Source organism: Eretmochelys imbricata, chromosome 6, assembly GCF_965152235.1.
Source record: "Eretmochelys imbricata isolate rEreImb1 chromosome 6, rEreImb1.hap1, whole genome shotgun sequence".
NCBI lineage: Eukaryota > Metazoa > Chordata > Testudines > Cheloniidae > Eretmochelys > Eretmochelys imbricata.
Window position 1 is genome coordinate 50,881,450 of NC_135577.1, and position 21,783 is coordinate 50,903,232.

The following is a 21,783-nucleotide window of genomic DNA, read 5'->3' on the forward strand; positions in this document are numbered from 1 at the left end:
TAATGATAGAAAAATCCCTGTTAGTACCAAAACTGTATTTGTAAAAGCATGGCTTCCTCTCATTCCCCTCTTGTTTGTACTCGTCCCTGTTGTCTAAGATACCAGTCTGATTCTAATTGTACTTTCCTTGTTCAACCTGCATTTTTCTTAATATTTTGCTAAATTAGTAAATTAAAACTTCACAAGTCTCCAAAAGAGACAGACTAACTCCTTGCATTTTTCTTTGAACTTTACATCACACATCTAATCAAAGTTTACTAGTCACTCCCTATCCATCTGAAGTATTTCCAAATTGCTCTTAAGATAATTTATCTCATTGATGCTGTCAGAGGCAATGGGAAATGAAGCCATGCCCTGTTTAGCTTCATGAACTACCTTTGACTTGCTGAGCTCCTGCAGCAATCTGTCTCTGTCATCCTGAAGACTAGCCATGGACTTGGAAAAGGCATCGATCTGCTGAACATAATTCCCACACTCTGAAGAGAGCCTGGTAATCTCAAATTCTTGGGTGGTTAATGTCTTGCACAAATTTTCTATTTCATCAGTGAACTGATCAAGAGTGATCTTATTTTCAGCATCAATAAGCACTGGGTTCAAAAAAGCGTGTTCTTTGAGTACAGTGAAGAGATTTGATTTAAAATAATTCAGGTCAGCTTCAAGTTCATCTGCTCTTTTTTTTTCAGACTTGAGTTCAGATGTGTATTTACTCTGAAGTACCTTGAAATCCTCTATTAATCTGTCTCTATCATCTTGCAAAGCAGTCATAGCTTTTCCAAAGGACTCATTTTGGGATCTCAATTTTTTATTCTGAAATTGTGCTTCTAATAGCCTCTTCTCTGAAGATGCATCAGTTTCCTTCCACAGGAAGTTAGCATCGTGTTCAAATGCTGTCATACTGTATTTATCTTCTACATCTTTTGTATTTTTGCCTACTACATTCTGGACTTCTTGAAACTTATCCTGAAGTTTTTCACAAGGTTGTACACGAGCCTTGAAATCTTTATTCTGATTATGTTGCCCGCTCCCCCTTGTTTGTGGTTTCTCTCCAGATTCAGAAACTAGCTTCTCTTTGTTTATTGATGCAATTAGAAACTCTAAGTCTTTAACTTTGGAAGTTAATTTTTGATTTTCATGTTCTAAAGATTCTGTACTCTCCTTTTGCAATTTATTAGTCAGCTGCATTTCTTTGATTTGTTTTTGAAGATCCATTTTTCCCTGTTCAAGGTTCTTAATGCTATCCAGTTGCTGTTTAAGCAACTCTTTCAACTGATGATCTTTCAGTGACAAAACTTGGTTAAGATCTTCCCTGTACTTTATTAGTTGTGCACTTTGCATTGCATTTTCAGAATGAAGATCATCTATCCGATTCAAAAGTTTTCTTAATTGTTGTTTCAGGGCACCGTTCTCACTAGCACCATTCACTAATAGACTGTCTTTCTGACTTAAAACATTTTGGTGACGATGCTCCAGATCTTTGTATTTAGAAAAGAGATCATCTCTGTCATACTGGAGAGATGACATTGATTTTTTAAAGGAATCAATTTCACTGGCAATCTCAGCCTTATCTTGAATTGCTTTGTCTGCTTTCATCTGGAGATTTTTCAATTCATTTTCCATCCTCTGACAGGCTTCATTAGATTGTTCTCTCTCCTTTTGCAGAGACCTTATCTGCTGTTCATACTCATGAATCTGTTTTCTGTGCTGAGTCTGTATCTGAGTTAGATATCCAGAAATCTCCCCACCCTTAGAAGAAATCAGTAGAGAAATTTCTGTATCTTTGTTGTTCAGCATTACCTTCATTTGCTGAGAAATGGCAATCTGTTTTTCCAACTCTGCATGGGTCTTCTCCTTTTCAAATAGAAGTTGTTGTAATTCCTGTTCTTTTCTAGCAAAATTACTTTCCAATGCTTTTATCTCTCTTCCTGCATCACTACTATTCTCTATAAGATGATTAAGAGAATTATTTTCTTCAAGCAGTGCTTGCAAAGTTTCTTCTTTTGACTGAAGAGCAAACTCCAATTCTTGTTGTCTGTTGATAAGAGTCACATTTTCTTCCTTTATTCTACACAGCTCACTGTAGTGTTGTGTATCTACAGATTTTTGCCACAAGTGCATTTCATTCTTGGATTCTTCTAACATGGAATACTTAATCTTCAGTTCCTGTATCTGAACCACTTTGTCCTTCATTTCTTCTTGTAAGGACATTATTTTCTTACTACTGTCATCCATCTGTTTCTCTTTATTTTGAATAACCTCTTTGAACTGTATTTCCCAGGTTTTCATTTCACCAATTACCCTGTCCCGGTCATTTTGAAGAGAGGACATACATTTTGTAAAAGCTGCTAATCTGGCCAAAGTTGCATTCAAATCAGCTTGAAGTTTCTTGTTTTGAGAGTCCTTAATGTTGATTTCCTCTTGCAACTGATGAAGCTCACTAACAGCCCTGTCTTTCTCCCTCTGAAGAACATGATGTCTTTCCTCAAGGTTCAACCATTCTCTTTTGTGAACTGTTTTCAGTTGCTCCAGGCCAAGCTCTAATTCTTTCTCACATTCTCTCCTTTGAATTTGTAGTTGGTCTTCTTTCTTCTTAAGTTCTCTTTTCCCACTTAAATTCTCAGCTGTAAGCCTCTCCAGTTCACTCTTTGAATCATCCAGCAAAGCTTTTTGGGAAGAAAGCTTTTCATTCAGATTGTGTATTTCTTCATTTGACTTGGCAAGCTTTTCTGTGGTATTATTTAAATCTTTTTCAAATTTTTCACTCCTTGACTGTGATAATTTCACAGATCTTTGCAAGTCCAGAATCAGTTCCTGGAATTTAATAGAATCTTTTTGCAACTGGTTAATTTCTTGCTGCTTTTCCTTTAAGAGTTCTTGCAATTCTTTGGTTTTGTTTTTTGTACCACTATTGTTCCTCTGGGCACATTTCACTTTCTCCTCAAATGCTTTTACAAGATGCAACTGTTGTTCCTCTTTTTCCCTAATCACACTGCATTTCTCTGCCTTTAAGTCTTCCAACTGTTGAATCAGCAAACTGTTTTGTAACTGTGCAGATTTCAGCCTGTCTGTCAGCTGATCCACGTTTTTTATATGGTTGAGCAACTCTGTCTCCAGAAATTCTCTCTCATTTTTTACTTTGTAAGAAGTTTCTTGCACATTTTCAAGTTCTTCCTGTAGAAGACACCTGTCATCTTCTAAAATCTTAACTCTCTCATTTAAACTAACAATTTCTTGTTTAAGACTTCTAGATTCATTTTCTAACTTTGACAGACAGTTGTTTTTCTGGTCCAAAAATTCTTCAGTTTCTTTAACTCTTTCTGAAATCAATTCTCTCTCCTGCTCTAGGATGCGCATATTTCTCTCTTTTACTGAAATATCATCATTTAACAAAGCAATCTGCTTTAATAATGATTCTCTTTCATTTAATACATCGCTGATTTTAGACTGCATATCAGTCTGGGACACTTCCATTTGAACTTGCAGGTTTTCCAAAGCTAATTTAGTTACATTCATGTCATTATGAAGGACCTCATTTTCATTCTCAGTTTTCTCTAAAGCCTGCTTTAAGTTTTCAGAAGTGTGTTTCAATTGCTCATTTTCCTCCATTAGCTGCTTGCTCTGCAGAGCAGCTTCATGAAAACGATGCTGGTGTTCTTCCATCCTTGACGCATGTTTACGTGTTTGCCTTTCTGCTTCACTCTGTAGTTCATCAATTTCCAATTGTTTGGATTCAGCAAATCGTTTCAATTGGTCCTTTATATCTTTGTTTTCATTAATGACTTCTTGAAGCTGTTTCTCAAGCTCATATTTTTCAGATTCCCTTTCACTGAATCTGTGAATAGCTTCTTGTTTTTCTTTTCTAGTGACATCAATAACCTGCCTCATTTCTGCTACTTTGCTACTGATATTCTCATAGGCTTGCAGAAGTGACTCATATTCTTGCTTTAATTCATTATGTTTAGCTTTCCATCCTGTTAATTCAACTGTCTGAGAATCTTTTAAGGTATTGAGTTGGAAAGAAAAAGCCTCTTTCTCCTGAACTATAGTCTCCATGGTAGATTTAAGACTTTCACATGCAGCAGTTAGGTTTTCATTTTCAGTTAACAGTCTAGCATTTTCAGAAACAAGGGTCTCATCACACAATGAAGAAATAGTATCTGAGTTTTGTTTTTCTCTGCCAAGTTCAGACAACAAGCATTCCAGGGTATATGCTTTATTGGTCAGTTCTTCTTTTTCTAACATTATTCTGTCAATCTGATCTTTCAAAAATTTGTTTTCTTTCAGGGCTTCCTTGCGTGATATTAAGGCTGCTTGGAGCTTTCTCTGGAGACGTTCTCTGGACTTTTCATCGACAGCATTCTTTTGCTCTTGTGGTTGAAACTCATCCACATTTATATTTTTCTCCATCTGCTCTGGAGTTGTTTCTGTTTGTTTCTGAATTTGATAATTTGTTCTTTCTATTAGCTTAGCTCTCCCAGAATGATCATGTTCCAATGACTGAGTACAGATGTCTCTGTCTTGTAATCTCCCTTGGAGCAAATTAATTTCTGAATGTGACTGTAGCAGTTCCTTGTCAGTGGCATTTTCATCTTTAACTTTCTTGTATAATACCATAGTATTACTAACTTCAGAAGCTTCTACAGCCTTCTCACGTAGCATACTTAACTCCATCAACAGTTCTTTGTTTTCTTTGCTGAAATGTTTTAATTCCTTTTTCATATTGAGTAATTCTTCATTGGATTTCTCCAAACTGTTGATGAACTCCTCTCTCTCTATCTTCATGTCTTCAAAGGCCATTTTAAAATGTTTGGCTTCTTCCTGGCTTTCCTGTAAACTGAGCTGTAACTGCACAGCTTCTTTCTGTATTTCCTTTTCCTGATCAAACTTATCTTTGAAATCCATTAGAGTACAATGCAGTTCCTTAATTTCCTCATTCTTTTCTGCAACTTGCATATTGGCTTGTTGAAGATCAACCTTCAATTTTTCAGATTCCTTCTGGATAGTCTTGCAATCCTCTACACTCTTTTTAATTACAGTTTCCTTCTCATTATTCATGCATTCAATCATAGTTTTAAGGTCCATTACCTCAGTCTCAGATTTTTCCAACTTTTCTCGCAGTTGACCTATCTCTACGTACAGGCTGTCTTTGTGTTGCTCATAGTGCTGTTCCAGCTGACTCATACAATTCTTCAAGTCTACCATTTCTTCTGTTTTCTCACCAAGTTCAACTGAGGTCTCTCTCAACTCATCCTTTAATGTTTTTGTTTCTTCACAAAGTTTTACATAGTCATTACTTAGTTTCTCTAACTCACTGTCTTTCATTGTCATTTCAAACACTGCCTGTTCTGATTCTCCTAACACATCTTGAATCTCATATTTTTGTTCATCTGATTCCAACTTGTTTTGGACAATAGTTTCTTGTTCTTGAAGTGCTGCTACATGAGACTCCAACTCTTTCTGTAGAGAGTATATTAGCAACTGATTACAATCAAATTCTTTACACTTTCTTTGATGAACTTCCTGGAGTGCTCTGTGTTCGTTTTTGAGGAGTTCAAAGTCTTTAGTTTGTTCATCAAATTCTGCTACAAGTTTAGCATATTCTCTCTTTTCTCTCTGTAATTTCTTAATATTTTCTTTCCAGGTTAAAAGTGATGCCTGAAGTTTTTTTTGAAGGATTTCTTTATCTCCTTCTAATAGACCTGGCTGACTAACTTCATTATTGAAATCCACAGAATTATTACCAATGTCCCCAGCGTAAGATTCTACCAAATCAGTATCTTTCAATAATTCCTCCTCGTCTACAATTTCAGCCTTGAGATTTTCAAGAGTCTCAAGAAGTTGAGAACGTTCCTCTCCATATTCTCTCTCTTTCTCACTAAGTACAGACTGCATGTGGGCAAGCATTGAGTCCTTTTCCTGCATGGACTTTAGATTTTGCTCAGATACTTTTTCTTTTTCAGCAAGGATATCTTTTAACTTTGCAACTATAACCTCAAGCTGCTCCAAACTGGTTACTTTGGCAGAAAAACTTTCATTCACGTTATTTATCTTGGAATCTTTCTCAAACAGCTGTTGCTTCAGAGTTTCAAGATGGGACTCAAGATCTTTATTTTGTGTTTCAACAAGTTTCAACTGATGTGTTAACTCATCAAGCCTCTTCAATAATTCCTCTGTTTTTTTATGCTCTTTTTCTATTTCTTCCTGTCCAATCCTTTCAAGTTTTCCAATTTTTTGCATTAGGTCTTTTCTTATTATCAATGCAGCTTGAAGCTTCTTTTTCAGGATCTCTTTTTCCTTAACTAGTTTCTCAAGATTAAACTGCAGCTGCTCTTTTTCACTCATTAAGTCTTTAAATGCAGTTTCTTTGTTGCTTAATTTAACCTGATTATGTTGCAGTTCTGTCTTACAATCTTCAAGTTGCTGGGATAATCTATTAATATTTTCTACTGAATTACTCTGAAAAGCTTCCAGATGCTGTAGTTTGGTGTCTAATATACTTCGCTCTTCAGAAAACTTCTTCATTTCATTAGACATGGATTCCACGATTTGAGCAACAAAACAATCCTTTTCTTTCAGCTGCTGATTTAGAGCAGAAATTATGTCGTTCTGCTGGTCAGTCTGTGAAGTTAAATTTTCTACACTCAGGTCTTTTTTCTCCATTTCTTCTAGGAGACACACTATTTTTTTACCTTCGATGTTCAACTTCTCATGACTGATTTGGAGTTCTTTTTCTGATTTATGTAGCTTCTCTTGAAGCAATTTAACTTCCTTGTTCATTTCTGCTAATAATTTTTCTCTTTCTTCCACAAAAGACTGTTGTTTATACAACGTGTCTTTGACAGTGGCCATTTCTTTTGATAGACATTCAATTTCAGAATGACAGGTATTCTTCACCTTTTCAAGATCATTCTGCAACAGCTCCTTTTCTTTCTCTATCGAATGCATACTTTTTAACTTATCTTTTATAATATCCATTTCTTTCTCCTTTTCTAAAAGAAGCAGTTGAAATTCCTGTCCTTCCGTTTCTTTGCTCAGAATAGTGGATACCATGGCAGAGAATTTTTCCAGTTTAGTTTTACTACTACTAACCTGCTGACCAACATCTGAAGTCTCTACATCCTTTTCTTTGAAGAAGTGTCTACTACTAAGTAATGCAGATAGGCTTTCAGTTAGCTCCTCTTTTATAACATCCAGTTCTTGTTGTAAAGACTGGATTTTACCATCCTTTGGTTTCATTTCACTTTCTAAACTGCTCAGCTGCTCTTTAAGAATGGAATTTTGCTGAGTTGCCCTATCAAATTCTGTTACCCACTTGTTTTCTGACTCAATTAGACTTTGTTCTAACTTTTCAATTTTAAGCTTTAATTCAGAGACTTCTTCACCCTTCACACTAACCTGCAGCTGTAACTGCTCTTTTTCATTCTTCATCTTCAGTTTGACAGCATCTATCTGCATTCTTGAGTAATTCTCAGTGACTTCTAGTTTTTCATGAATTTCTTGTAGTTCTTCTGTTTTTTGCTGTAACTGATTTTGGTATGTAATAAGTTCTTTGTTTTCTACAGTAAACTTATCAATAGTCTCTTGTAAGAGAATTTTCTCCTTTGCTAAAGAATCCACCTGTTGCTGCAATCTCTCTATTAAAAGAGCGCTGTCACGGCAGTCTTGAGAGGATTTGGAACGTACATTGTTCAGCTCAGACTTTAAAAGTTCAATATTTTTAGCCTGTTCAGTGCATTGCATATAGAGAGTCTGTAAAGTTAATTCTTTTTGCTGTGTATCTTGTTTCCATATATTTATTTGGTCCTGTGCTTTCTGATGTTCACGTTTTACAGAGTCCAGGTCAACTGTCAGAGAATCAATTTTCTTCTGGTTAATAGCAAAACTGTCATCTTTTTCCTGCAAAACACTAGTAAGGCTTTTCACAGCTGCAGCACTTTTCTCTAGTTCCTCTCTAAGCATCTCTATCTCATTAGTAAGAGCACAAATGTTGCTCTCTGCCAGCTGTATACTGACATCTTTTTTGTTTAACGAATTAAGTAGCCCAGCTATAACTTCCTCCTTCTTACTAAGTGATACATTAAGTGTGTTTCTTTGCTCGTACTGAGCTGCAATTTTTTCCTGCAGAGATAAGAAAGCATTTTCTTTTTCCTGTGCCAGTTCTTTGGACTTTTGTATTTCTTGTGTCAGTTCATGCATCTGACTCTGAAGCTGAGAAACTAACTGTATCTTCTTTTCATCTTCACTAGATTTGTCACTTAGCTTTTTGAGGAGGCTTGTTTTTTCTACAAGAGAAGATTCTTTTTCTAGCATGGACTGGCTAATATCATTTATTACTTTCTTCTGATCATTTATCTCTTTTTCTAGTTTTAGTGTGACTTCTTCCAGATCTGTAGCCTGGTTCTTTAAGACCTCACATTCTCTCTCTTTGTCATGAAGATCTGTCTTCAATTTATCATTGACTAATATGGCATTATTGACAGCCAATTCCTTCTCTAGAACAATTGTTTTTAACTGTTCTGCTTCAGAGGTCAAAGACTCAAACTGTTTTTGCTGCATACAGGAAGACTCCTGTATTTCAGAAATGTGTGCTTTCAAATTAACATATTCATCTATCTTTTGCTTTAAAGACTCATCTTTCTGTATAACTGACTGATTCAATTCTGCTGTTTTTTCCATCATATTTTTAAGCTGACACTGAAGGTCAGAAATTATCTCCATATTCTCAGACAGTTGAAATCTAAGCAAATCAGATTCCTCAGATTTATCTTTAAACAACTTTAAATCTTGGGCTTGCTTCTTAAATTCATTCTCTTTTTCTTGTGCTGCCTGTCTAAGCTGACTGGTTTCAGAGCTCAAAGCTTGTACCTGGTTTTGCAAATCTGAAATTATTTTCAAATGCTGCCCTTCTCCTGCCACTTTCTTTTCTTTCACTTGCTGAATCAAAGCTTCCTTCTCAGAAAGGAGAGCTTCTTTTTCCTCAACACCAATTTTTAATTTTTTATTTTCAATGGTTAGGCTATCAATTTGGTGCTTCAAAGCTAAAATATTATAATCTTGCTGAGACACGTGTGAAGTCAAGGCAGTTATTTCATCTGACTTTTTCATTACTGCAGCATTAACTGTTTCAACATCTACTTTCAATTTTTCATTTTCTAGGTTTAGTATGTGTGCTTGGTGCTTAACTGACACAATTTCTGACTGGTGCTGCGTCAACTGAGACTGAAGATCAGCACATTCACTTGACTTTTTGCTGCATATAACTGAAATGTCTTCCTTTTCATGTTTTAGCACATCCCCTTCTTTCCTTAGTAGTTCTACTTGGTTATTTAACATTGCACTTTTTTCAGTTCTCTCAGCAACCTGCTTATGTAGATTCTCAAGCTCTACATCTTGATTTTTTATAGTAAGAGCTCTCTCTTCCAGCAACTGAGATAACTTTATATTTGCCTCCTTAAGCTTTCGAACTTCATTCTCTAACTTTTCCATATCAACTTTATTTTCCTCTACTTGCTTACGTAAGGAAACATTATTAAGGATTTGTTCTTCTTTAGCTTCAAAATCTACAGTTATGTCTTGAATTTGTTTCTGTAATAATAATATTTTTTCCTCACTCTGGCTGAGCTGTTGGAGTAGCGTGTTACATTCAGTCAGCTTATTATTTAGCATTTCTTCTTTTTCTACTTCTCTGTCTTCAGCATCCTTCAACTGAATGACAAATGATTGTATTTGTTCATGTAACTGTTGTGTCAGCTCCCTGCTTTCAGATAGCTGATTGGTTAGCACATTGCATTCCTTTGTTTTCTCTAGCAGCTGCTCTGTAACTGAATTTTCTTTTTGCTCTACAAGTGTTGAAAGTTGCTCAACCTTTTTCATTAACACTTCTTTATCATAATTTAGCTCTGAAAGTGTTTTTTGGTACTCTGTTTGACTGACAGATATCTTATTCTCCATCTCTGCTACAGCCTTGTTTCTCTTCAACAGCTCACACTCCTTCATGTCCAATAGTTTGGACAAACTCTCATTTTCACTGACTAATTGTTGCTTTTCTTTTTCCACAGCATCTATGATATTTCTCAGACCCTCATTTCCTTTTATTTGCTCTGACAAATCTTTTTCTTTCCCCTCAAGAGCTGCTTGCAACTGCTTATTAATTAAAATAATTGTTTGTGTCTCTGCTTCCATCTTACTAACTATTTCTTGTCTTTCAGTTACGTGGTTCTTAAGTTCTTCAAATTGCATCTCTTTGGCTTTCAGATCTCCAATTAATTTATGTTTAGTCTCTTCACTTTGCTGCTCAACAATCTGAAGTTTTTGCTCTAACGATGTAATCGTCTCTAGTTTCTCTTGTAAAACTGTTTCTTGATGTTCAGTATGTTCTGCAAGCTGTGTGGATAACTTAGCCAATTCTTCATCTTTAGTTGCAGCTTCCAAAACTAGTTTGTTGTATAAATCTTTAACTGATTTTAACTCCTTCTCAAAACTCTGTTCTTTGTTTTCCTTCTCTTTAAGCAAACTCTTAAGTTTCTCCTTTATAGAGCTGTTTTCATCAAGCTGAGATTTCAAATATTTAGTTTCTTCCCTGTGTTTTGCCTCAGTTTCTTGTAGTTTTTCCGAAGTTTTATTAATTTGTTCTTTCAACAAAGTAATCTGTGACTCACACTCCATGAGCTTGTTATGGTATGTAATCCTGTTGGACTTGATTTCAGAACGTAGCTCCTTAATTGTTATGCTGTTCTCACTGATTTGCCTTATCAACTCCTCGTTTTCTTTTGTTTTAGCTTCAGTCTGGCTTTTAGATTTCTCCAGTTCCAACCCCATTATATTAGTCTGCTCAGAAAGTACAGAAATCTTCATGCTTGTATCTCTCATGTCAGCTGTTTGAACTTCTTTGAGTAAGTGGGTTTCCCTTTCAGCCTTCGTCAATGCTTCTTCCATCTCTCGTATTTCTTCTTCTTTACACTGGATCTGGTGTTTTAGAACGACAATCTGTTCAGAATACTCAGTCATATTGGAAGAGAAGGCAGACACTTCTTTATCTTTTTCCACTAGTACTTCCTTAAGGTTGTCAATTTCTCTTTCACGTCGCTGGAGGTCTTGAATTAGTTGAGATCTCTCCTCTAAATGGTTTGTGTTCAATCTGTCAAGTTCTTCATTTGTCTGGGCAAGTTCAAGTTGCATCAATTCTACCATGGCATCTTGTTTCAAGGTCTAAACATCAAGAAAACAATGTTACAAAATATGCTATAACTTTCACTTAAAGCATTTTAGAGGAAACTGCTCTCCCGCTTATGAGACCAGTACCCAAAGCTAAGTAATCAGTCTCATTTAACAATGCTTGAACTAAAAACCTGTATAATGATAGAGTAACAAATTAACTACGAGTTATTTTAGGATGACTTTCATATTCCAAAAAGTTTAAATGGTGAGCACTTTTAACTCTTACATATTCTGCTAGACAATTATAATAGATCAAGCCAAACTAAGCACATGTAAAACAATTTCCACATCACTTTAACGAGTTACCTTTTCTTTAAATGTGGCAACTTTTCCTGTTAGATCACTGACAGCTATTTTCTGTTCTGTGCACTCCACTTCGTATGCATTGTACTTCTTCAAGACTTCCTCCAACTGAGCATAAAAGAAAATTTTCACTGAGATATGTAATTACACAAAAGAAATAATGCCTGCATGTCTGTAAGTTACAATCCTGAATTTAAGTTTACATAATTCTGATTTACAAAGAAACTGATACACAGTCTACACACAGGGACCTTTTATAATTGACCAATGAAACACAGATTTGTACGGATAAAGCACAGCAACTGTATAATGAGTCACAGCAACATCAGACAACAGTTCAGCACAAGTAAGTAAGTAATACCACATTCAATTGAAAGTGCAGAAGTTTCTAAATAGGAAAAATGACAATAGTATTATTGGAATACGACCAGGAAGTCAAAATTTTGGTCATTTACATCTCATTCAAAAAACATCAAAACAAAATTTATTCACAAGAACACAAATTATTATTCAAAAGGAATGTAAAATGGGATAGGATTAGATGGGTCAGGGAATCAGTAACGAGATATTGAGCCCATCACCTCCAAGTCACCAGTTTCAAGATGGCTGAGGTAATTTGAAGTTACTACCATCTGTGAAAGGGCACACCCTCACACAGATAGGGGACGAAAAAGCTTCACTTGGCCTGTTCAACACCAACAAAGAGCACCTGCAATGCTTCTTCTGCCGGGTGGGTTGGGGAGGGTGGGTAGCTTAAAAGGGAAAACCTGCCACAGGAAGGGGCAGCGAACAGGGAGAAGGCTACCCCAACTCAACAACCGAGTTGTTGTTCAGGCCCACTGAAAGGGAGACAGCAACAAGCCTCACTGCTCCCAAAGCTACAGGACACAGACTCAGAGCAGCACGCACCACGAAGAGGGGGACCCTGGATAGACTAAGCTCAAGGGGCTGACCCAGGAAGACTGCCTGAGTTCTAGTTCATCCTTGCTTCTTTTCAATTTCCCATGGCCTCCCCTCTCCCATATGGGAAGAAAGAGGGCAAAGGACTTTTCTTTTCTGTTTGCTTCAGGAACACTTTGGGCATTTGCCATGGGGGGAAAGAAAAACAGTCCAAGGACCTGAAGAGGAGTCTGGAGGGGAACCCTGCCCCTATACCATCCAACAGATATTCAGTGGCCTTTCTGAAATGAACTGCTCCAAGTGAGCCAAAATCACAACTAGCATCCATGTTAGCAGCCTCAACTAAGAAACCAAAGTTGAATAGGCAGGGAGATTTAACTATTTTACTTCCCCCATATGAAGGAGGAGCTTCGGAAGAGGTGGAGTGTATTGAGATGGCAATCTTGGGAAGACTGCCATATCACTTCCCAGAATGTATGCATCCAATATATCATTAATAAAAGGGTTCAGGTTGCTAGTGTTGTCACTCCTGTACCTTTTCCAGATATTGACGTTTACTTCAAATTGTAAGACACATTTTAAAAAAAGGCTTAAAACTTGCATTCAGTTAGGAAATTGTTACCCAATATAACAGGATTATATTTTCTTTCATTATATCTATTAATTCTTTGCAAGACTTTTACAAAAAACATTAGATTCCAAAGCAAAAGAAGGCTGCCTGAATTTAAATTCAACATTGTTCCAAAAGTAATTATGTTCAGTGCCTCATCATGTGTTCAACTTACCTTCTGTTCAGTTTGCACAAGCTTTTCACCAAGTTCCTTGTTCAGAAGATCTTTTTCTTGAAGTAACTTCCTCAAATTTTCAATCTGTTCCAGTTTTTCTGTTGTACTCAACAGCTTTTGTTCCTTCTCCACAAGTGAAGTTTCAAGGAAGCTTTTTCTATCACTTAATCTAGCAAGAAAATATTTATTTAGAACTCTAATACTCAATGTTCATTTAATTAAGTAGTATTTGAAAACAGAGCACGTTATTTTCCAGTCTTAACTTTCTAAAGCCAATGTATAATTTTTAGGGCTATCAAGAGATTAAAAAAATTAATCGAGCTGTTAAACAATAGAATACCATTTATTTAAATATTTTTGGATGTTTTCTACATTGTCAAGTATATTTATTTCAATTACAACACAATACAAAGTGTACAGTAATCACTTTATATTTATTTTTATTAAAAATATTTGCATTGTAAAAAACAAAAGAAATCGTATTTTTCAATTCACCTAATACAAGTATTGTAGTGTAATCTCTTTATCATGAAAGTTGAACGTACAAATGTAGAATTATGTACAAAAAAACTGCATTCAAAAATAAAACACTGCTATAACATGAAATACATGGCAGAATGTGGGTAAAATAAAGCAGGAGACATACAATTCTCCCCCAAGGAGTTCAGTCACAAATTTAATTAACACATTATTTTTTTAACGAGTGTCATCACCATGGAAGCATGTCGCCTGGAACAGTGGCCAAAGCATGAAGAGGCATATGAATCTTTAGTGCATCTGGCACGTAAATATCTTGCAACGCCAGCTACAACAGTGCCATGCGAACACCTGTTCTCATTTCAGACGACATTGTTATTAAGAAGTGTGCAGCATTATCTCCCATAAATGTAAACAAACTTGTTTATCTTAGTGATTGGCTGAACAAGAAGTAGGACTGAGTGGACTTGTAAGCGCTAAAGTTTTACATTGTTTTGTTTTTGAGTGCAGTTATGTAACAAAAAAACCCTACATTTTTAAGCTGCACTTTCATGATAAAGAAATTGCACAATAGTACTTGTATGAGGTGAACTGAAATATACTATTTCTTTTATCATTTTTACAGTGTGAATATTTGTAACCAAAAATATAAAGTGAGCACTTTACAGTTTGTATTCTGTGTTGTAACTGAAATTGATATATTTGATATATCTGCATATAGAAAAACATCAACAATATTTAATAAATTGGTAGTCTATTGTTTAACAGTGCAATTAATCGTGATTCATTTTTTAATCACAGTTAATTTTTTTGGGTTAATCACGTGAGTTAACTGTGATTAATCAACAGCCCTAAAAATTTTCTAACTACAATTTATATTATTATGAATTCACTATATGTACACTTCAATAAAAATAACCAAATCCAGAAATAATCTGATTTTACTATTGTAGTGGAAATCAAGACTTATTTTCCAGCTTTCTGAAAGTATTATATTCTTTATGTTTCACTGCAAATGTAAATGTAAAGCTGCAAAGAGACGTGTATAATTGCAACTGGTCCTGTACTGAATGTTTTTAAAAAATTGTTTTACCCTTTAAGCTGCTCATTCAAACTGGAAACAAGCACTTGGTGCTTTTCTGCATCTCGCATTTGTTGGGTACGCAGTTGACTGAGTTGGGTCTGCAAACGTTCATTTTCACTCTGCAACAAACCAATGGTGAACATGATTACAGCTCACAAATCCAGAATGGCAATAAAATAGACATCTTGAAAATCTGCCCCATAGCATTTCACATTCTACACACTGTAAAGACTACTGTTCTAGCATATTAGTGATTACCAATTAGGGTCTGAAATATTACTGGTTCAAACAGTAGATGTTACTCACCTTTGAGAGGTTTCTCCATTAGTTATTCCATCATAACATGAAACTCAAGAGACTCTAAACACTTTACACAAAAAAAAAAGAATAAACACACATACTTGTACTGTGTGAAAGCAGCTTATTTTTCTGTGCTTGCCTTCACTGCATTGTTAGCTTGAGGTATAACTCACATTTTGCCCCTAACCCGATTCCTGTCCACACCCAAAATCTCTAGATCGAGTAAAGTGGTGCTTTAAGTGGTGAGTTAGTTGACCCATAAGGGAGTTGGTTGGTTGAAGCTTGAATGCTGATGATGCTAGTAATAAAATGGGAATTCAGCAGCTGGAGTTACTACTCATCAGCTGCTAATTAACGATTTTGTGGTGCCAGTCAAGTCACTCTGGGTAGCTGGAGTGTTGTTTCAGAGTGGCTGCTCTCATTCCTTTCTCACTCAAAGCTGACTAACTTGAATGGAGTAACTCTAATGCATTTACTCAAGCTAACTGTTGCAGTGAAGACAAGTTCTAAAAGGAGAACACCAGAGACAGCTCATTGATTGAAAACATTTTCCATTTTGGTTTGAACACAGTAATGAATTCCAACTGTTTCTCTGCAGATCTTTTTACACTTTTGTTGTTGCTCTGATCAAAGGCAACCAGCAATATGCAGTAGACTGCAAAATAATCTGTGGAAGGAGGTGAAAAGAAAAATAAAGCAAGCTCCATTGACACAGTTTATAACACAGTAATACTCCGTTATTCTAGCCAACTTCACTGCACCAGTTCATGAGTAAAACTGCAAAACAAAAAACAAACAGGAAAAAAAACAACCCAGCAACCACAACCAAAAGCAACACACACAAATCCAAATCACCAACAAGAGTTGGCAGGACAAACAATATAGCAAACCTGTCAACTCTAGGGAAAATATGCTATCACTTTGGAGTGGGCAGAACACACCTGTACAGCCCTCAATGGCTGCCCTTCTTCCTCTACACCAAATGTTACCTGTATTGAAAGGCTTTGTTACAAGATTCTGAAATATTAACATAAGGTTGTCTGCCTCTTAATATAAACAACTTAATTGTGAAAAAAAACAAAACAGTAATTTAATATATGCTTTTTACTAGGTAAAGGAACAATTAGATATATACTACAACTGTGGAGTTTTAGGGAGAAGTTAGTCATGTCATTTTGAAAGCTTCAGAAATTGTGAAACAAAATAATTTATGGACCAAGAAACTTTTAAAACATCTGTTTGGACTGAAAGTTTTTAATTTATTATTTCATTTGGTGTCTTCACGGATTGATTTTGGGAGGTTTCTAGAAACAGTCATTAATAAGTGAAACAATGATTGTGATTTTAAAAAAAAAATAGTAAGCAGTTACCGTAACAACCCAAATACCATACCATATTAAAAAAGGGTAATAGAGACATTAGCTGCCAAGAAACTCCCTTTATACTTTGAAGGTGTAATTTATTGTGATTTCAATCTTCAATCTTTTTGGGGTGAAATCCTGACATCACTGAAGTCCATGCAACTTTTGCCAGTGAATTAAATGGGCCAGTATCTCTCTGTAGGCTGGTAGCTAAACATCAGAAGCATACTCACACCCAGGTTTTAAACATGAAGGGATAACTACACCCTTTTGTGGAGTAGATAAATTAAAATTAAAATCCTTACACAGCAAAGTTATGGGTTTTTAAAAATTTAATAGATACTACCAACCATTTTACCAAGGCAGGGAATAATACAGATCAACTACTCTGTACAGGACATAGTAACAGGTTTCAGAGTAGCAGCCGTGTTAGTCTGTATTCGCAAAAGGAAAAGGAGTACTTGTGGCACCTTAGAGACTAACCAATTTATTTTATAAATAATAAATAAATTTGTTAGTCTCTAAGGTGCCACAAGTACTCCCTTTCTTTTTTAGGACACAGTAAGTTACTCAAGTGTCAAAAGTGAATGTTCAAATTATTCTCCATAGTGTCCTCCTACTTTTTAGATTTCCATGTGTATTTACTTCACACCCTATTTGCCTGCCATCTGCTATATCATCTTGGTTTACACGTGTCTTCTGCTTGCAACTCTCATAAATATGGGGGTTGCTCTACCACTTTTGCAGCTTCCATCTAGAAAAACTCTCTCCTCCCTTCACCTACAGGCCCTTCCCTGACTTCAATAATTTCATTTTGTTATTAGCCTTTAACTTCTCTGACTATGAAGTATTATGCAACCTCCTTTAGACTATGAGAAAATGATATAGTGTTGATATTAGAAGTGATATTAAAGATAAGCAGTTATTAGGCCTTGATTCCTCACTCACACCAGAATAAGCCAGAAGTAACTACTAAAATGCAGATGTAGAGTAAGTGAAAATACATTTGTGTCCGTGACAAAAGAATCAAGTTCTTGACCTCTGAAACAGGCCCTATACTGTTGATGACAAAAATGATATTGAATTTCAACATGTTGCTGCCACTAGCTACAGGCGTCTAAACATTATTTTTTTTACTGAATAATTATTTTCAAAGATATTTTTCAGTTTTTGCAGGGTAAGAAATGTGTGTGACTTTTCCTTGCAGTGAGCAAAATGGGTGCAGTTTTCCACTGTTCAATACCACACAATATAGTAGGAGTACATCGTACTGTAATATTACCTACACAATATTTTTGAAGTACAAAAATATACTGTAGAATCTTTTGTTAATCTTCATTTTTGCTTTACTAGAGACTATTTTCATCCAAATATGAAGAGAACACTAAATGATTCTCCCTACATCAGCTCTGGCTCCTAACACAAATATAAAAGATCACCTGAAGGGATTCCATTCTGCCCTGCAGCTGTAATCTGTCTTCCAAGTCCTGACAACGTTCCTCCAGGAATAGAATTTGTTCCTGTAGTTGATTTCTTTCCAATTCCAACTCTTCAACTACTGTCCGCAAACCTACACAGTTTCAAAGGAAAAATATCTATTTCAAGAACGGTTCCAAACAACGTGTTTCACATGTATATAATTGTCAGATAACGGAAGTCTAGCAACTACCCACACCATTATTGGCTTAACTTTCACAGGTGTGGAGCACCTGCAGGTCCTGGATTTCAGTGGGAATTTTATGGATGCTCAGCACCTCTGAAAAACAGGTCATCATATTTATAAAGGATTTAACGATCAAATACTCCCTGAACTTTTCAAGTAATGGGATTAAGTTCACAGTTCAAGATCCCCTATAAAAATTAGCAAAGTTATCTTGCTTTGGACAAACAAAGGGCCAAATCCTGTGAATGTTTGTGAACTGAATAATTTTACTCAAATGAGTAAAGTTGTTTGTTTGCAGCTTCCAGCTCTAAGCACCATTAACCTATACCAATTGAAGTGGACTATCAAAAGCTGGGAGCTCATCTGTTCAACAGAATATAGCAATTCTATTTTAAAGCAGACCTGACAAAGGAATATTCACTGGGTACGCTGACTTTGCAAAGACTAAAATTAGCTATCCTGTACAAGGACTATGCTCATATTTGTTAGATGTAGTGTAGCTGCAGCTGTGTCAGTCCCAGGATGTTAGAGAGACGAGGTGGGTGAGGCAATACCTTTTATTTTCAGCCCAGTAAAAGATATCACCTCACCCACCTTGCCTCTGGAATTCTCACATTTGGAAGTTTTGCCTTATGGAGAGTGGGGTAGGAATGATGAGTGGCTGAGCGAATCCATGCTAGACAGGAAAACACAGTAAATGATAACTGACATGTGGCATCTTCAAACCATTGCACAGTGCTCTAGGAGGAGTGAGACTGCAGCCCTTGTGCACCGGTATATTATTAGCCAGACAAAGCCATATGATGGTTTAAGAAATGCTTTGGGAGTTCAGAAGGCAACACCTTCCAGATAGGACTGTCATCAGCATAGGTCAATTTTACAGACTAACATGCTGTAATAATAAAAAAAAATAATTAAAATATTTTTAAAAAAATCTGACTTAATTTAAATAAAAAAATTGAAACAAGTAAAGTAAACCTATTTAAAATTAAATGTGAAATTGACAATCTATTAAAGTAATTCAAATTAAATACAAAAATAATATTAAGCAGTACATGGTTTGCTGCCGACCGTTAAAAGTCAAATCACTGAACTGCTGGAAGTCATTGAATAAGCATCTGGAATCAGAATTTGCGGAAGTGTTAAACCAGCTTTTACAGCAGCCACTCTTCATTTCAATTTATTCAACCGGTTCAGTTCAATGACTAGTTCATTCAGAGTTAAGAATCAGTTAAATTCACTAACTACAGATAAGACTTCCTTTGTTTACTAAATCAGTTAGTGTTAAAATGTGAAACATGTTCTGATAAACTTTTTACTGATCAATAAGTTTATGTATCTAGCACTTAAGGTAGTCCTATTTAATTAAAAAGTTTTAAATGCTGTTTTTGTGCATTTTAAATCAAATTTGAATTTCCATTCAAATAGATCAATTCACATCACAAGTAAAAAATTAATCATCTTCTAACATAAAAATGTAAATATTAAGAATTTGTATAAATGTAGGGTAAGCTATATAACCACTTAAATAAATATGTATAAATATAGTATATCCTCCTGATTCGCAAAAACACCGAATTTAATGTACAGGCTATATTTAGCTGCAAATCACTATTTTTAATGGTTATCAACTAACGAGATTCAACCTTTCTATAGGAAAATAAAGTACACATGCAAAGCACAATTAAATCAATTATTTAAATCAAGGTTTCCTGCTTGCTGATTTTAATAACCATTAAATTGGTGATTAAATCACTGATTTAAATCAATGCATTCTGCAGCCAAACTAAGACACTGAGACAAAATCGTTTCCAGTCTTACACCAATTAAGTAAAACTGTCAATCAAACTACATTTCCTTCCATTTCTATCATATTTCTTCAGGTCAAGTTTCATTCTAGTTGAGAAGCATCAGGGTTTCACATCTACATATTCCTTATGCTATTCTTGTTCAATAATCTCCTCGATAAACACAAAGCAGCCAGTTCTGATGGCACAGATTATTAGCTTCTTCAAAAAAGTTTTACCTAAGAGTGCCATATGAAAAAATAGATGCTTTTTAAATGGATCAATAAGCTAACAAAACAAAACTCTGGATTGATGGTTCACTACAAACAGGTCAGGATTCAGAATTAAAGATAATAATCATGTAATTAAGAGGTATTAGGCAAATAAAGATGGATCTTTCACTATTACACTGTATCTACATAATATTTTTAAATGATAAAGAGGGCATATATGGCTCCAAAGCCACCAGCTAGGATGATGACAATGGACATTTCACAGTACAACTGAATTATCTGCTCAACATTTGTGTGTTGCAGTAGTTAATACACACATTTGTACTCACAACTTCTGGTCTAAACCAGTACCTGCTGTAAAAAGCTGTTGATTTTAAATCAGGGCTATTTAAAACTGTAAGTATCTGTCCCAAACACTAAAAACGCCTTCATTTTCGTACCATGTTTCCAGTTCCCTACCCAGCAACCTTGCAAGCTTCTACTCGGAATGCCAAAGCAAAAATCAGCTGACTTGTGAGAACACCACACAAAAATGGCTGCAATTTTCTTCAATAGTTGAGATTTTCAATTAAAACTTTATCTGTCGAATTAAAAAAAAATCCTATATTTCAAAAAATTTCAAAACCAAGATACTCTGTGTGTGTAAATGTTTGAAAACTATTCTTCTAAACTGAAGATTCCATTACTTATGATAGCTGTAAATTTATTTTGATACAAGGTTACTTTTCACCTAATCTAAATTATTATTTTGAGAAAGATGTAGATGAAAGGGTGAACGTAATGTTTCTAACAAACGTGTCCTGGGACTATACATTTACTTTGTAGTAGACCCTTGCAAAACAGCACTAAGAAACGCCAGTAACAGTTCTTGATTTTTTATCATAACTAAAGAAACACTTGGAACACATGGACTTGACTGATAAACTGCCAATAAAATACAACTACTATCTTTCACAGATATAAAAATAGAGGAAGAAATAATGGACATACATATACACATCAGCATTTAATCTTAAAACTAAAATGACACAAAAGTGGAATATAATGGTTTGGTTGGAAAACAAGATTATATAAAGTGGAGCCACTTCAACAAGAACAAGACTAATAACTTAAAAATATATATATATAATCTTACCATACAGGACAATACATTTTGATGGGGACAAGGACTGGGAGAGTTCCAGGTGTTAAACCATGACTGTGCTCTAGTTCTGAACCAAAACTAGACAGTTCATCCAGCACGCACATGCTTCAAAATGAAATGGAAAAAAATGCAAGCCAAAAAAAAATTCAACAAAGATTAGAATACACCACAAAATGGGTTGTTAGTTAAATTTGAAAAACAAAAACAAACACAAAATACAGATGCTGTGCATGCTTTAATAAACGGTCTAGCGGTTATCACACCTGCATTAGGAGAAGCATACTCTGGCCACCAACCTCCCATGTTCTCTCCTTCAGCTGAATCAGTGCTATCCAAGGTGACATTCAGCTCTTGAAAGCATTGTTTTCTATCAAAGCTGTATTCCTCCTACACACAGGACGTGAAAGCAGAGATCAATAAAAAAAGACGTACTTAAGGTACACACACAGTTGTCAAAAGGGACAGTTGCAATTAAAATTATATGACTGACTTCTGTATTAAGGCCGAACTTTGCTAACGAATCTAAGTTTGA

The 21,783-nt window shown here is 35.4% G+C and overlaps 1 protein-coding gene across 1 annotated transcript in view; it reads right to left on the minus strand.

Annotated features, from left to right (window-relative positions):
* Nucleotides 1–21,783, minus strand: part of LOC144265677 (uncharacterized) — a 58,913-nt gene that overhangs the window by 15,556 nt on the left and 21,574 nt on the right. Inside the window, exons 15-20 of the mRNA XM_077818515.1 lie at nucleotides 21,548–21,638; nucleotides 17,864–17,994; nucleotides 14,773–14,882; nucleotides 13,203–13,371; nucleotides 11,521–11,625; nucleotides 376–11,205 (exon numbers count right to left, since the gene is read on the minus strand). Coding sequence (XP_077674641.1) covers nucleotides 376–11,205; nucleotides 11,521–11,625; nucleotides 13,203–13,371; nucleotides 14,773–14,882; nucleotides 17,864–17,994; nucleotides 21,548–21,638 — 11,436 coding nt within the window. The remainder of the gene's footprint in view (nucleotides 1–375; nucleotides 11,206–11,520; nucleotides 11,626–13,202; nucleotides 13,372–14,772; nucleotides 14,883–17,863; nucleotides 17,995–21,547; nucleotides 21,639–21,783) is intronic.